General features: G+C 38.4%; 1 protein-coding gene and 1 long non-coding RNA gene across 2 annotated transcripts; one reads left to right on the forward strand and one right to left on the reverse strand.

Moving 5' to 3' along the window:
* Positions 1-3431: 3431 nt before the first annotated feature.
* Positions 3432-5921, reverse strand: LOC131303146 (uncharacterized). The gene is made up of 4 exons (XM_058329937.1): positions 5819-5921; positions 4863-5299; positions 4140-4652; positions 3432-3566 (listed from the first exon to the last, which is right to left on the reverse strand). The coding sequence occupies exons 1-4, from the start codon at positions 5919-5921 to the stop codon at positions 3432-3434; spliced, it is 1188 nt and encodes a 395-aa protein (XP_058185920.1).
* A 7363-nt stretch (positions 5922-13284) lies between these two features.
* LOC131302343 (uncharacterized) lies at positions 13285-16062 on the forward strand. Its single transcript, XR_009191707.1, has 2 exons — positions 13285-13474; positions 15356-16062. It is a non-coding gene; the product is annotated as an uncharacterized LOC131302343 (long non-coding RNA).
* Positions 16063-16330: the final 268 nt, after the last annotated feature.

A 16330-nucleotide genomic window follows, 5' to 3' on the forward strand; every position in this document is an offset into this window, starting at 1 on the left:
TGATGGGGTGTGAATTTGAGAACTAGGAGTATTTATAGGCTTGGTGGGAAGATTATGTGTAATAAAAGGCCTAGCATTGGATAATAACTAATTGTTTTTGTCTCATTATATACTCTAAGGCTCCGTTCAGTTGTCAGGAATGTTGTACCGGAAAGTTATTCTCAGGAAAAGTGAAGTAAAGAAAAAAGAAATCTATTTTCATGTGAGTGTTCATTTGATAATTTTTTTTTGATAATTTTTTTTTTTTGCAGGAAAACTAAAGTTTAGTGATTCATTTGCCGGGAAAAGACGCTTATGAGAAACTTCTTTATTTTTATTTCCATGACTAATTTTAAATAAAAGTAACTTTGATAGCTAAATAATAGGCTATCATATTTCAAAAATTAACATATACGAAAAATGTATTTTATCTAATGCAAAGCCTTAACATAAAATGAAAAAATCGACTTGCAATTCCCTATTCAATTTGCTATATTCTGAATGGTCATGCAAGTCCCCCATTTAAATTGAAAGTCTCTGATAATCAACCGTACAAATGAAGTTTAAAAAATAAGTAGATGATAACTAAATAAATAACTATTAAACAACCATGCTTGATTAATTGCCGATGCAAAAACCACTGAAAATTAGTTAGTACAAAACAAAATTGAAGACCAATGACAAGATAAATAAATACTTCCAAAAAAAATAAACTACCAATTTTTTTCCACAACAATTATCTCAGAAAGCAACATAGTAGTCGAAATTGTTGTTGCTCACGTAAATCTCAAAGTGTCTTTCTAAGAACCTAATTCGTATTTTTTTGGTATTGACGTCATTCACTTTTTTTCTTACCCGCAATGGAGAAAACTTTTCCCGCGATGCAAAATCCTATGCTTTTGGCCGGATCACTTTTGCAAGAAAGTAAATCTTGCAGGAAAACTTAAAAACATGTTTTCCATTACTTTCCTGCCAACTGAACACTACAAAAGTTATGAAAAAATTGATTTTCCCATTATTTCCTGTACTTTTCTGGCAATTGAACGGAGCCTAAAATGTATTTCATATAGGGGATGTGTTTTGTCCGAATGAGGTGAAAATCCGATGGTTTCTACCACTACTCATTATGGGCCCTACCCAACGCTCACTTCAGTAATTTAAATTGTTCATCTTGTAAGATCTGCAAATTAATATGTCCACGCAAAAAATCTGTTTGATCGGACATCAATAACTATATTAAAAATTAAATTGTAGTTTACAAAACGGACGGTCTGATTCTATCACCAATTTTTAAGTTAAACTGTCCATGAATGTGTATTTTATAAACCTAAATTTAATTTTTGATATTACAATTGATGTCCGATGAAGTTGATTCTTTTTTTTAGTGGACAAATAATTTTGCGGACCCTACAAGATGAACAGTTCAGATTACTGCAGTGAACGTTCCGTATACCTCACAATGGGTGGCAGAAATCACTGGGTTTCCACCCCATCCGGAAAGAATTTAATCTCATTTATAAAACATTAAAGTGTATTTCATTGCGTACGAATATCATACGATGCAATCAGATATCACCGTTGATATGCGGGATATATTCCCTCAAAGAGAATATTTGAAGAATATCTTATAATGCAACCAGATCTCACCGTTGATATGTTGGATATATTCCCTCAAAGAGAATATTTGAAGTCATGCAATAGTAGTTTACAAATGAAGCCCCATCTTACACCACGATTGACTTTGCAGACGGTGACCGCTCATCAAATCTAAGGGTACATCCTTGTCGTTGTTGTTAGCGTTGTTATTTTTTCGTGTTTTAGTTCAAGTTCTACTGGAAAGCGGGGGCATGGCAGCTCAGATCTCATATCAGTAATGGACAATCGAGAGTTGATTATTGTCGAAATGAGATTCAAGCCGTCGAGTGCATGATTCAAAGGTCGAGATTGTGCACAACGTCCATATTGTGTACAAATGCACAGCAGAGCCCCTGGGTTTGTTTTGTTGAGTATTACTTTGAGAAAAAGGTTCTGTTTCAAGTTTTAGAAACTCGTGATTTTCTGCAAATTTGGGAAAGTGCTTCGTAGGCGATAAGTCGATAGTTTTTGAAAATGCCGAAAATAATCTCTCTTAAAAAATTAACAATTTATGAAGAATATTGTCAATACTTTAGAAAAATACTTCAGTACACACTGCTACATCAATATTTCCAATTCAGTTGAATCATTGGGCTCCGTTCAGTCGTCAATAATTTCGTATGAGAAATTGGTTCTCGGGAAAAGTGAAGTGAGGTAAAGTAAAGAAAAATAAAATTTATTTTTCTGTGTGTGTTATGTTGAAAAGAAATCTTGGAGGAAAACAAGAATTCCTTTCTTTTGGCAAGACCGATTTTACATGGAAGTTTTTTCAATGGAAAAGTTGAAGCTGTGGGTTCTACAAATTTTCCTTATAACTGAACCCACAAAAAAGTTGATTCTCCCGTCCTTTCTCATCCTTCCCGTGCAACGGGGCATAAATGAAAACTTCTGAACCCGCCAAATCGTTAAAGTGTTAAATGTACAGTGATATGTAGAATTTAAAAGCCCAGTATCAAAAGTGATATATATTTCTCGATGATAGGATCCGAAAAGTGGCCACACGTGACAAACCTTAAACGCGGTTGCACGTGAGGGGGATGTTAAAGAAATGAATCCCACGTTGCTTGAGAGTGAAATGGGTGATCACTTAATAACATCTAGGATCTCTCTACTCATTGTCAATTGGTTTCTTCATGGTACCATGAAGAAACTTTATATCCATCTCAAAATCAATTGGCAATGAGTGAAGAGGTCCCAAATATTATTAAGTGATCACCCATTCCACTCTCAAGTAATGTAGGATTCATTTCCTTAACAAAAATTAAGAAGAAAAAACTATCGACATCGTAAATCAATCAAAATGGACTTGCACACATCTGAATTTTTTTTAATAAAACTAAAAAATTAAAAAATATATATACGAATAAGTTTACTTTTCAAAAAGATTCCATGGTGATGTCACACATGAATATATGTACTTATAGATTCGAATAAAATGCGTGCTATGCACAAGACTTGATATATACTTGCTCTCTTAATGACTTCACTAGCTTGTAAATAAATAAGTACGTACTAAATCAAATGAAAAATAATGTCAAGAAGCAATGACCCGGGAATTCCCAGACCTCGAACCCACTGCGTTATGTAATACGTATCAATCTCACAGATTTTTGCCGTAGTTGAAAGTTTTTACATTTAACAATATTTTGGTGTCAAATAATTTTCAATCCACACTGTAAGGAAAATATTAATTCACGGTCTAATGCCTTTTGATGCGTAGTATTATTCGGTTGAGTTAAAAGATAATTTATTTTCTTGATCAGCGAGGTAAAAGATAAATTATTTGTCTGCCCTTCTTCTTTTTTTTGGGGGGTAAATTATGTATAAAGCGCCCTCTTTTCCAAATCAGTGGAAGCATGTACCAATAAGGAAGAATCCACAAACTTGAAGAGGAAACTATTAATGCAATAATAAGCACCACGCATGACGAAATCCAGAAGAGCTGAACTTTTCTGTGAGAAGTAAAGATCCAGAAGAGCTCAATTTATCCCTCCATGCATGTACCTGTTTATCGAGTTTATATATAAAAATTTTTGCCGTTTCACCAAAAAAAAAAAAAAAAAAGAGTTAGCCTGTAGATCGAAATCGAATTACATTACGCAGGATGAATTAGATCTCTGGAATGTGACTCCACAATTTATGTGAGTTTTTTGCTCCACAAAGGATAGGGCCAAGGCCCAAGGGACACCAAGTGGTGGTGGCCGACCGCCACTGCTACAATTTCAAATTAAGCTGCTATTCTTATCGTTTTTATTTACTACCAAAATTCTGTTTTTTGGTAATTGAAGGGCATCTGAGAAATTAATATCGTTGATTAAATCAAATATTGAGTTCAAATTTTCTTTTTTCTCGGCAAACGAAACATTTTATATAACTCGAAAGGGTACATCGAGAAAAGAACATCTAAGCATAAAGAGCTTGGATACTCCGGAAAAAAAAAAAAAAAAACAAGCATCCAACAGATAGTTGGATAAACACCTTAGATTACGTTACAGCTTTAATTTCCGGATACCATCTAGAAAAACCTTGAAATCCTCCACAGTATAGATTTTGATGTTGAATTTCGCCTTCATCCACATTGCGACCCTAGTTTTGACCACATCCCCCACCTCCCACGGTTGAGTAGTAGAGTTATTGAAAATGTAGTCGTTTCTTACCAACCAAATAGACCATAGTGTAGCATAGAAGCAAGATTCCCAAATGTGTTTCTCTAGATTGAGGTATCCATTATCAAGCCACCAACTTGCTAAGATCGGAACAGATGCCGGGCATGCCCACTTGACCTTCCACCAGTCCAAGATGGTAGACCACACAGTCCAAGAAAAGTGGCATTCGATGAACAAATGCTGATGGGTTTCCAGGTGCATTGAGCAAAAAGGGCACAAAGTAGATTGAGGCTCACTAATAATGTTCCTGCTCAAGAGAAGTGATCTAGTTGCCGCCTTCTCCTTGACAGCCATCCACGCAAAGACTTCCACTTTTGGCGAGCACAGCTTTTTCCATAGAGAACCCAGCAGAGCATTGTTGGAATGTGATAGCTGATCCCATTTCCCATAAGTTGATTTAACACTAAATTTTCCGTCAGCTGACCATCTCCATTGTAGATAATCAGGCTTAGTTGGATTTAGTGTCACACCTTGAATCCTCTGAATCAAATTATCCAACTCTTGCCTCTCTCGCCTGAACGCCCTTCTTCAGAACAACAACTCCTAGGAGCCCCCATTTGCCTCACTCCTCATATTGCACACCATTTCCTCTTTTTGATCTGATAACAGGAAGACTCTCGAGAACTCTTCTTTCAACAATGTTTCACCAAGCCAGGTGTGTTCCCAAAATAAGGTCGAATTTCCTGAGTTAACTTTGATTCTAAAACTCTTTCGCATTGAATAGCCCAGGTGTGAAGATGGATCCTCAAGTGAACAAATATCCGCCCATATTTTCGACGTTGAGCCTGAACCATGGGTATATGGGAGCCAACAATTTGCATTCAAACCATACTTCTCTCTGATAACTTTCGCCCAAATTGATTCTTTATTATTGCCGTATCTCCACCACCACTTGGCCAAGAGTGCCAAGTTTTGTTGAAGCATCCTCTTCACCCCCAACCTCCCGTTGGGGGTTGGGGGTGAATCCCTATCAAGTACCTTGGACTGCTGTTGGGGGCAAACCCGGGTAGAATTAAGACCTGAGATCCTGTTATTGAACGGACTGAAAAGCCCTTGACTGTTTGGAGAAGTCGATGTATCTCCTCAGGAGGAAGGCTGACTCTTATCAATTCCAACACTGGAAATGTGCCTATTTATTTTATGTCGCTATTTAAAATGTCAGTCGCAGTAGCAACGAAACTGGAGAAACTACAAAGAAATTTTTTCTGGGGTGATACGGTAGATAAAAATAAGATGCACTTGGTTAAATGGGATGAGTTCAAATTTTCTTAAGTGGATAAATGTTCTAATTCTAGTTTGTATTTCGATTTCTTTTTCTAGCCTGCATGTTCACACCACTAGCTGAAAATCTTAGAGCATCTGTATCAATGTCTTTATATTACCATTTTCGCTAGAGTGGCAAGGAAAATCATGAAAACGTCCAAACACACCAGCCTCGTTTTAACTACTTTACTTTTTAAATTTGCTACAGTTCCTCGTTATCAATAAAGAGTTCACTGTACCAAAGTTAGAGATTATTTTATTCTTTCAGCTTCTACCAGGTAAGCTTGGGCTTCGTTCCTTTTCACTGTGTCTGGTCCCATAAATATGAAGTGCATTTATTGGGCTGAGGCTCTTTCCATTGAAACCATGATCCACCATTTTTTTGATAAAATCGAATTACAATAGCCTTCCTGATAAAATAGACATGAAAAATGTGACTAGTTAAAGTAAAAAAAAAAAAAAGTGATCATTTTAGGCTTTTTAGCTATATTTGACTTAAATTTAGTGAGGCTAATGTGGATGCTCTTAGCTCTGTAGTTGACTAGTTGTGCTCGACTAGGTACTTCATTTTAAAAAACAACTAATGTGACCCGTTAAAACATTTCATCTTTTTTCTTTTTTTTTTGATCGGCAAAAATTTACTGTACAGTTTTCTCTACAACCCTAGTGAATTGAGTTTTAAGGATAAAATCAAGTGTGAGAGGGCCTTGGTTTGTAGAATACTGGTTCTGGCTTGGGATAAGGATGCCATTTATAGGGAAGTTAAAGTTGCGTGGGGTGTGTGTGGGTTGTTATATAGGGAGTTTAATTAGGCGAATGCTATTGATGATACTGCTTCTATATTATTTACAAATTCATCTATTTTTTTGACAATTTCCTCTCTGTCTTTCTCTTCCAAACCTTCTTATGGAACTGCTCCACCAAAAAAGTGTTAAGGAAATAGAGTCTTATATTGCTTGGGAGTAGAATGAGTGATTACTTAATAACATTTGTGATCTCTCCACTTATGGTTAATTGGCTTTGAGTTGGATATAAAGTTTATACATGGTATCAGAGCGGGAAAAAAAATATTACAATCCATACCCCACGAATGACAGACCAGCAAAAAGGCTGTACGATGACAGAATCCAAAAGTGGCCACACATGACAGACCTCAAAGGAGGCTGCACGTGAGAAGGGATGTTAAGGAAATAGAGTCTCACGTTGCTTGAGAGTGGAATGGATTGATCACTTAATAATAATTGAGACATCTCCACTCATTGCCAATTGGCTTTGAGTTAGGCATAAAGTCTCTCTAGAAAGAGACTACTAGTTTGGGTGGTGTCATTTGATCCAGGGGTTCTTACGGCTCTGTTGAGATTTCTGCTGATTTTTTTTGTCCTAGCTTGTTGCTGCTGCTAAGATCGATTTCTGACTTTTATGCTCCTTCTTAGCTAGGCTACCTCTGGTTTGTGATGTGTGCACTTATGAGATGGTTTATCTGTTGTTAGCTAGCGCCGCTCAATCCTCAATGTGACGGGGCTTTGGTGCTGCAAAGATGTTCTAGAGGCTGGATATGTTGCTGGCCGGTTTAGTTTCGGCTGGTTATGTTGCTCGTTGTGGATGCTGGTTCAGTATCGGCGGGGTATGTTCCTCGTTGTGGATGCTGCAGGTTTAGTTTCAGCTGGATATGTTGCTTGTTGTGGATGCTGGTTTTGGGTGCAGGTTTTTCTTGCCAAATTTTTTTTTTGGTTCAATTCATGCTGAGTGATGATATTTTGTAGTTGTTAAAATATTAGCATTGTCATGTATTTGCCACATATTTAACTTTTGTTGTTTTGTTTATCCATTTCCTTGATAGGATGGTTCCTTACCAACTTTTGTCCCTATTTGAGGTGGCGAGCGACATGTATATGATTGTCCTAGCCTTTGGTTCCATTATTGGAGGAAAATGTTACAATACACGTCCCTGTTTGAGTTTTTAGGTTATATATCCCCTTCTTTTCTTCGGTCAAACGGAAATTCATATATCCCCTCAATCGCTTTGAAATATATTAATAATATTTTGTGTGAATACATCTGCATTGAAATTCCTACACTTGTTTACAAATTTACAATATCAAGATAAAAACTCATAATATACGCATGTCATGAATTTAAAATTAATGTTACAAATATATGCATGTTCCAATATTAGGAATTTTTGTAAAAAAAAATTATGAATCCAAGACTAATGTTATAAAGTTCTATGAAAAACTTAATGAATTCACGAAAATTCAAAATGTGCATATCATACACCCCTAAATAGAGGTGTAGATTTCCTTTAGATGTTTGTTTATGTTTTTACGAATTGATGATTTGTTTTTATCGGCGAAGAAAGGACTTTATTAATAAGAATAAGAATTGTACAAGAAACAAATGGCCTAGAATTAGGAACAAATTGCAACTATTGTGGCACCCATTCTCAACCCTGACACAAAAATACCAAGACCAAAGCCAAAAGAAGCAAGGTTGGTGACTTTCCAACCTTGCTTAACCAAGGGCAGAAGTATTCACAACCAAAGGTGGGCTGTAGTCCAGGTGAATTTAAAAAAAAAAAAAAATATATATATATATATATATATATATATATATATCAATTTTAACCCACTTTATTTTCTTGCGGATTCTATAATTATCTATCTACATTGAAAAAAAAAAGAAGAGAACTTTGTTGAACATATCGACTAGATTCGATAATATATGATTTCTACTCACTAAAATAATGTAGAGCACAATTTCAGTAGTGTACATTTTTATTGTATGTTTCATTCGTTTATTTATGAATATTTATGTATTCCTGGTTCCATCCTTGTCGCCAACCTTTAGCAGGGAAAAAACAGGACCAACACTGCTTAAAATGGCAGAACTAAACAGTACAAGTGTGAGGCTCCTGATGGATGAATAGTAGACCTGACAAAAAACGTAACAAATATAATACCATTCGAAGTGCACATAAATTATTATTATTATCATCGATCTAAAGGGATCAAAGGAGGCTAGATTTTGAAGTTAGGACAGTTCTTAAGTTCCACGATGCAACCTTATATTTTCTGGTGTTTCATTTCTATTTTGATTGGCGAAGTGCCAACGTTTGTTCCCTTTTGGGACGATGGGTGCTATATAATTGTCCGAGTGAATGGTGCCCATCATATTGAGATGTTTGTTCTCGGTTGTGATGACATCGTGCCCATGATCGTTTTAATCTTTGTATTTCAACTTTCAAAAAGTAATAATTCATTTCCTTTAGCCAAGTGAAACAGATAAACGACTACAGGGTATAAGTATACAAAAGCAATATTCAGGAGAAAAAATAAATTTATAATAGATCAATAGAAAGCTAATTAACAGAGTTTTGTCACTTGGAGCTCTCATTGTTTTTCTTACAAATTGTTCTTTTTGTTACACATATTGTATGAGTATACATTTATATATAGCGAGAGATTCCATGATGATGATGAGTTTATTTTCAACAAGCTTCTTTAATGATGTTATTACGAGCACAAATATTAAATATGTGTGTGTATATATATACACATATATATTTGGAGAGAGAGAGATCGATCCCGTGATGATGTTATATATAATGTCATTAATATATACTTACACGAGCCATATGTCCTCGTCAATTGGGTGGGTTACTTGAATTTTGTTTCCTCCATTTATCTCTCTCAAAGGCATCAGAGACGGAGGGAGGTGTGGGCATATGGGGGCCAAGGCCCCCGCGCGGTTTCGGGGTTTTTTTTTTAAATATTAATGTTTTGTTTTTGTTTTTTTATTTGGTGAGAACATCTAGGTATTGTATTTTGTATTGGATATTATTTAGACATAAAAATGTGTTCGTTTTTGTCCCAAAACCCAATTTCTCTCTCTGTGCACGGTCTTCCATAAGTTTTTTCTTCAATTATTAATCTCATTTCTTTTTCTATCTCTCTCTACTTACTACCCAAAAAAACCTCCCTCAAAATTTAAACCAAACAAACTATTAGATTTTCGAACCTTCAAATTTTAAAATCGTGTTCATAGAGTGGCTGTTTACACCCATTTTTGGCCAAAAATCAGGAAATGGATTTACGGGTTAAAAGGTAGCCTCGAGGGTCGAGGCCCTAGCCTTGAAAGACCTTACGACCAGTTGCCCACGAATTAGGGCCTGCTCTTAAGAAATGATGGGCCTTCCATATAGGCCTAAATCAATCAAAGGCCTAAGGCTTGAATCAGTCCACCAGGCCTAAGTATTTCATCCAGGCCTAACCCAAATTCCTAGAAGTAACAAAGGCCTAAGAAATGGGCCCAAATTGGTAGAAGCCTTGGTTTTCTCACCAGGCTTGGGCTCAGAAGGCTTACATTGGGCAAAGGCCCATGATTTACCAACAAGTTTAGGCCCAATTGATGAAAGGCCCACTGCTTTAAGAGCATCGTTAAAGCCTTTAAGGAGCAATTAGGGGGCCTTAAGCTGCTCACAAGTAGCTCAAAGGGCCTTAAGCTGCTCACAAGTAGCTCAAAAGGCCTTAAGCTGCTCACAAGCAGCTTACAAGGAGTTCAAAGGCCTTAAGCTGCTCACAAGCAGCTCACAAGTAGCTCAAAGGCCTTAAGCTGCTCACAAGCAGCTCAAAGGCCTAGAATGTTCTTGTTTGGCAGATCTAGGTAAGCTGCTTACAAGTAGCTCAAGATCTGAGTCTTTACTATCCTTTAGCATGAAGCAAGGCTTGGGAACACGTGGCAACCATGCATGGAGACATCCCAAGCAGCTCACAAGCAGCTTAGGCCTGGACAAGCAGCTCAAAGGCCTATATCTAACATCATATAAGCTGCTGATAAGCACCCGAGAATGTAATGCAGGGTGCGCTAGTATTTAGTTTTAGTTAAATTTAGTTACTTATTAGTTATTATTAACGTTGTTTGCTCGTATAGTGTCTAGTCCTATTTTGTAGGTAAATCGCCAAAAAGGGAGCTTTCGTTGCACTAGACAAGGTTTTGCCCGAGCAGAAGTTGACTTGCCAAGGCGGAACCTGTCATCGCCCGAGCCGAAGCAGATTTGCCCGAGCAGAAGCCCGATGGCCAGAGCAGAAGTTGAAGTTGCCAAGGCAGGAACTCATTTGCCCGAGCAGAAACCCGATGGCCAAGGCAGAGGCAGAGTTGCCCGAGCAGAACCCATCATTGCCCGAGCAAGAAGCAGATTTGCCCGAGCAAGAGGAAGGCGGCCAAGGCAATGACCCACTATTGGCCTCGGCAGCGATGTAAACTTTTACATCCCATCGATGCCGAGCCCCTTAGTGGCAAATACCCCTTAACCACTTCGGCAGCGATGGGACAAATCATCTTCCATCGATGCCGAACCCCATAGTAGAGCATTCTAAGGCCGTTGCCATCGATGCCGAGGGGCTTAAGAGCGGATTTTCTGAGCATCTTGGGAATATTCCAGGCGCGGACCTTCGGAGTATAAAAGCCTTTGTCATTATTTTGTACAAAAAAGTAGACTTAGATTTGCTTACCTAATTTTAGATCTAGAATTAGATTCAATTTGCATTTTGAATTGTTCTTGCTGTTCTTCATTTTTCCAGCACTTATATTTTAATTTTCTGCCCTTAGTTGTTAATTTTTGTTATTGTTGCCTTAATTAAAGTTGTTTATTTTCTCCCGATCTATCTTAGTCTCTAGTTTAATTCAAGTCTTGTTATTTTCATTATGGTAGCTAGATTTTTGCTTGCTCCTATCTCTCTAGATATGGGTGAGTAGTTTCAAGGGTTAGGTCATGGGATGATTAGCATCTCATGGCCCGGGCGAAAATTGCATTTTACACCCAATAAAGCTTCAAACTTTGATTTGAAAATTGATGTGGGGTTCGGGTTTGTTTGATAAATCACCGAGGTGTTAACCTCTTTGATCTTGTGTAGGTGGGAGCGTCGACTACCCACCACATAAGATGCTTAGAGCTCTTTCGCACGAGGTATTTGTCAAATGAATTCTAGAGCTAGCTTGGTTCTCAAATCATTCGATTTTCCGACTTGAGAACTTTAATCAAGTATCTTAAATTGTGTAATTGGGTGAAGAGTGTAGTTTAGCTCGAGTCTTGGGTGTTAATAATTCCTAGACCTAGCCTATCTTTTCCCTAGTTAATTCGCTTTAATTTAGCCCTTTTATTTCCACCTTTCAAAGTAAAACAAAGTTGGCCGTCTAAAGGCCGAAAGCCCTTACTTGCATCTACAAATCCGACCAAGCCATATAATATTTCCCTTGGGTACGATCCCGGATTTCCGGTTTATTATGCTTCAACCGACGTGTTAAGCCCTACGCTTGGGGTATTATTCCGCATTATTATTATCATCGGAGCGAACGAAGCATTTTTGGAGGGGTTAGCTTATGTGCTATTTGGTTGATTTTTGTTTAATTTTTGCAAAAATTTTGAAAATTCAAAAACATTTGAAAATTTGAAAAATTCAAAAAAACAATAGAAAATTGAAAATTTTAAAAATAAATAAAAGGTTTTTACTTGCAAATTCTTCCTTTTGTCAGAGTTTTTAGTTTTGTTCAAGACTTGTTGCATGCTCAATCGTTGTTAGTTAGCAAGAATTCGTAGCAATCCCAAGAATTTTGTGCTTCTTAACTTGCATGCTTAGTTGACAATTGAATGGTTTAAGTGTTGAGCAAGTTTGTGAGCAAGTTTTGGCCCATATCCCCATCTTCTCAATAAAAAGCTTGTAGTTAGGTGAATAATCGCATGTCCATGCCTAATTGTGTTTAAATGTCGATTTTCAATCATTTTGGAATCCAAAGCGCACTTAGGAAAGGATACGAGGCATTCTTTGCATGATTATACCACATATGAGTCACCTTGTCCTATTTTGCATCCTGTTTTTCTCCCATTCTTTGCTTAGCCTAAGCGACCGGTTGTTCGGAGGGTTGTTTGGTTGAGTGTTCATTGTTTAAAAGGTGTTTTGGGGGATGCTATGGAAAGTTTTGGAAGTTCAGGGGCTCAAATTGAAGAAAAACAGAATCCTATTGGCATCGGCATCGATGGGTTAAATCCCATTACATCGCTGCCGAGTGTGTTAGTCTTCTGGGCCCTTATTGCCTTCGGCATCGATGGAATCAATCGTCTTACATCGCTGCCGAGAAGCATAGCTCATCAGCCCCTTATTGCCATCGCCATCGATGGGATCTCAGGTTTTACATCGATGCCGAGGTACTTCCAGCCACAGAACAGAGCCCTGCTCGACAGAAACTCAGTCAAATCCTTTTCCAAACTTCTGAACCGACTGCCATCTCTCTCTGTTTCTCCAAAAATCCCAAAAAACCTAGCCCCAAACCTTCAACCACCCACTAAATCCCCCATATTTCCACAGAAAATCCCCAAATCCTCCATCTCATTCAACAAAACACAAGTTTTCTTCATCAATCTCAGGTTTCCAAGCCAAACACAAGGTAAACCCAATTTTCCCTTTGTAAATCCGAATTTTTCCTAATTTTCCACAAAAATCTTTCTTTTCATCCTAGTTTCCACCCATATTTTCACCCCCCACCACAAAATCTACCTTATATTCCATTTTCTCACCAAAAATCAAAACCCTAGAAAAATCCCACCAAAAAAAATCCGAAAATTAAAAAATAAAACCCTAACCTTTTTCAACCTACAATGCCAAGAGTCAAACAAACCGCACATCGTGCTCCGCCTTCTCAAGCAGAAATTGAAGAGGAAGATGATTTCATGGCTGAGAGTGAGGAAGAAATTCAGCCCGCGGAGGCTTCGGGATCAAGGAGTAAGCGGAGGAGACGGACTCCGGGTCAAATTGCAGCGGATAAGAGGAGAGTGTGGGAGGATAGTTTTGTGGGCAGAAAGTTCAAAAATGAGAGGCAAGTGGATGCTACGGCATTGTCCGATGATCACATGGGGCTTCGGTACGTCATGAGGAAAGGTTTGAATTTCTGGACTGAGCCGTTACTTGGTTATAATAAGAATGCCGTTATCAAGTTTTATAAGTTTATGATTATTCCTGAGGGTGATTGGGAAAGTGACCCGGCTGTTAGAATTTTTTCGAAAGTAGGGGGAATAGATATTGTGATTACTCCTGATGATATTGCTGCATATTTGAAAATTCAAAGGCCTCCTCCTGAATCTGTAAATTACCCTAGAAAGGATGAATTGATTGATTTGCAAGTAGTAAATGAGACGTTGTATTATGATCCCGCTTTGGCTTCATTGCCCCATGTGCCCGGAAATTTCAAAGGCAGCTCTAGATTCCTGAACAAAGTGATACATTACAATCTTTATCCCCGAGGTTCAGAGAGTAGGCCAACCAGGAAAAGTGGAGAAATTTTGTTTGCTTTTACAGCTAATGATTTGATAGTTGACTGGGCCATGTTCATATTTACTCAGCTGCGTGATTTTAGGGCCAATACTTTGATTACTGCCAATATGCCATTTCCATGTATGATTACTAGCTTGTGCAAGAGCAAAGGAGTTAGGGGGGCAGCCTATGAGCAATTGGAAGAACTTTCTCCGGGGCCTATAGATGACACATTTGAGGTGAAGAGCTCATCCCAGATTTACACTGCAAAGGGTAAGCAAGCGAGAAAGGGGGATTATTTGACCACAATGCCCTCAAGAAAGGAGAAACAAGGGTCTTGGCTCAAGAAGCTATTTTGTCAAGGGGTTTCAATTATCAACTCTCAAAGAAAGGAGAAGGCTGAAAGGAGAAAGATGATGAGGGAACAGGAAGCACAAAGGAGAGAGATAGCCTGGCAGACTTCGATTTTAGAGCAGCAGCATGGGGTGAAGTATGTCCCCGAGCCAGTTGATGAGGGGGAAATGAGTGATGACTTTGCAGGATATGAGAGTGAGGAGTTGGCTGACTGAGTAGATGACTTGCTAACAGGAGGATGAGGTGGTGTCATGGTGATGATTTGATAGAGAGTCGGTGGCTTTAGAAATTCCCCTTACTTGGTCGGGGTCTTGGTTGGTTGACATGCCAACTATCCTATCCTTTTGTTTTGTTTTGTTTCATTTTCATTTCGTAGTATAACTTTGCACATTATTAGTTAGTAGTTGGTTTGGCCGGTTCGGCCTTGACTTGGTTCATTTCATATGTTGGCGGCGGTCACTCGGGTAGTTAACCAAGCTAGTAATAGACCGTCGCCCATTTTTGCTAACCTGTTCTTTGTAACCAAGGTCATTACAAGCTTAAAAAGTCCTTAGTTGATCTTTTGTGCGCTTGAATTCCATTTTGATTGACTGTCTGATAGTTGCATAACTAGTTAATGGCATGCTTTCCTTTCGTTATCCAAATATCATCTGCTAGTTTTCAATTCTGTTGAATAAAAGTGCTTTAGTTGTTTGAGGCATAGTAATTCTTGTTCGCTAATGCCTGTTGTTGAGCACTGATTCGGTGGATATGGTTTAGTCTGAATTCGCATGTTCTGTGTCCCGTATCCTCCCATTGTTCGAGGACACAGACCATTTTGACTTGCTCTTGGACTTGCTTGATACTTAGCCTGTTTAATTGCATGCTGAAAATGTGAGTTGTAGAAATGAAATAAAAAGCCGGATTGTTGAACTCTTGCTAGGTTACAGAATTGAGCATGTTCTAAGTTGTGAACTCGGAAGGATTGCATAGTGCTTATGTTTTAATTTTCTGCATTTCGTTCGCTAGGGACTAGCAAACCTTAAGTTGGGGGGCGTGATAAGCACCCGAGAATGTAATGCAGGGTGCGCTAGTATTTAGTTTTAGTTAAATTTAGTTACTTATTAGTTATTATTAACGTTGTTTGCTCGTATAGTGTCTAGTCCTATTTTGTAGGTAAATCGCCAAAAAGGGAGCTTTCGTTGCACTAGACAAGGTTTTGCCCGAGCAGAAGTTGACTTGCCAAGGCGGAACCTGTCATCGCCCGAGCCGAAGCAGATTTGCCCGAGCAGAAGCCCGATGGCCAGAGCAGAAGTTGAAGTTGCCAAGGCAGGAACTCATTTGCCCGAGCAGAAACCCGATGGCCAAGGCAGAGGCAGAGTTGCCCGAGCAGAACCCATCATTGCCCGAGCAAGAAGCAGATTTGCCCGAGCAAGAGGAAGGCGGCCAAGGCAATGACCCACTATTGGCCTCGGCAGCGATGTAAACTTTTACATCCCATCGATGCCGAGCCCCTTAGTGGCAAATACCCCTTAACCACTTCGGCAGCGATGGGACAAATCATCTTCCATCGATGCCGAACCCCATAGTAGAGCATTCTAAGGCCGTTGCCATCGATGCCGAGGGGCTTAAGAGCGGATTTTCTGAGCATCTTGGGAATATTCCAGGCGCGGACCTTCGGAGTATAAAAGCCTTTGTCATTATTTTGTACAAAAAAGTAGACTTAGATTTGCTTACCTAATTTTAGATCTAGAATTAGATTCAATTTGCATTTTGAATTGTTCTTGCTGTTCTTCATTTTTCCAGCACTTATATTTTAATTTTCTGCCCTTAGTTGTTAATTTTTGTTATTGTTGCCTTAATTAAAGTTGTTTATTTTCTCCCGATCTATCTTAGTCTCTAGTTTAATTCAAGTCTTGTTATTTTCATTATGGTAGCTAGATTTTTGCTTGCTCCTATCTCTCTAGATATGGGTGAGTAGTTTCAAGGGTTAGGTCATGGGATGATTAGCATCTCATGGCCCGGGCGAAAATTGCATTTTACACCCAATAAAGCTTCAAACTTTGATTTGAAAATTGATGTGGGGTTCGGGTTTGTTTGATAAATCACCGAGGTGTTAACCTCTTTGATCTTGTGTAGGTGGGAGCGTCG

Source organism: Rhododendron vialii, chromosome 10a, assembly GCF_030253575.1.
Source record: "Rhododendron vialii isolate Sample 1 chromosome 10a, ASM3025357v1".
NCBI lineage: Eukaryota > Viridiplantae > Streptophyta > Magnoliopsida > Ericales > Ericaceae > Rhododendron > Rhododendron vialii.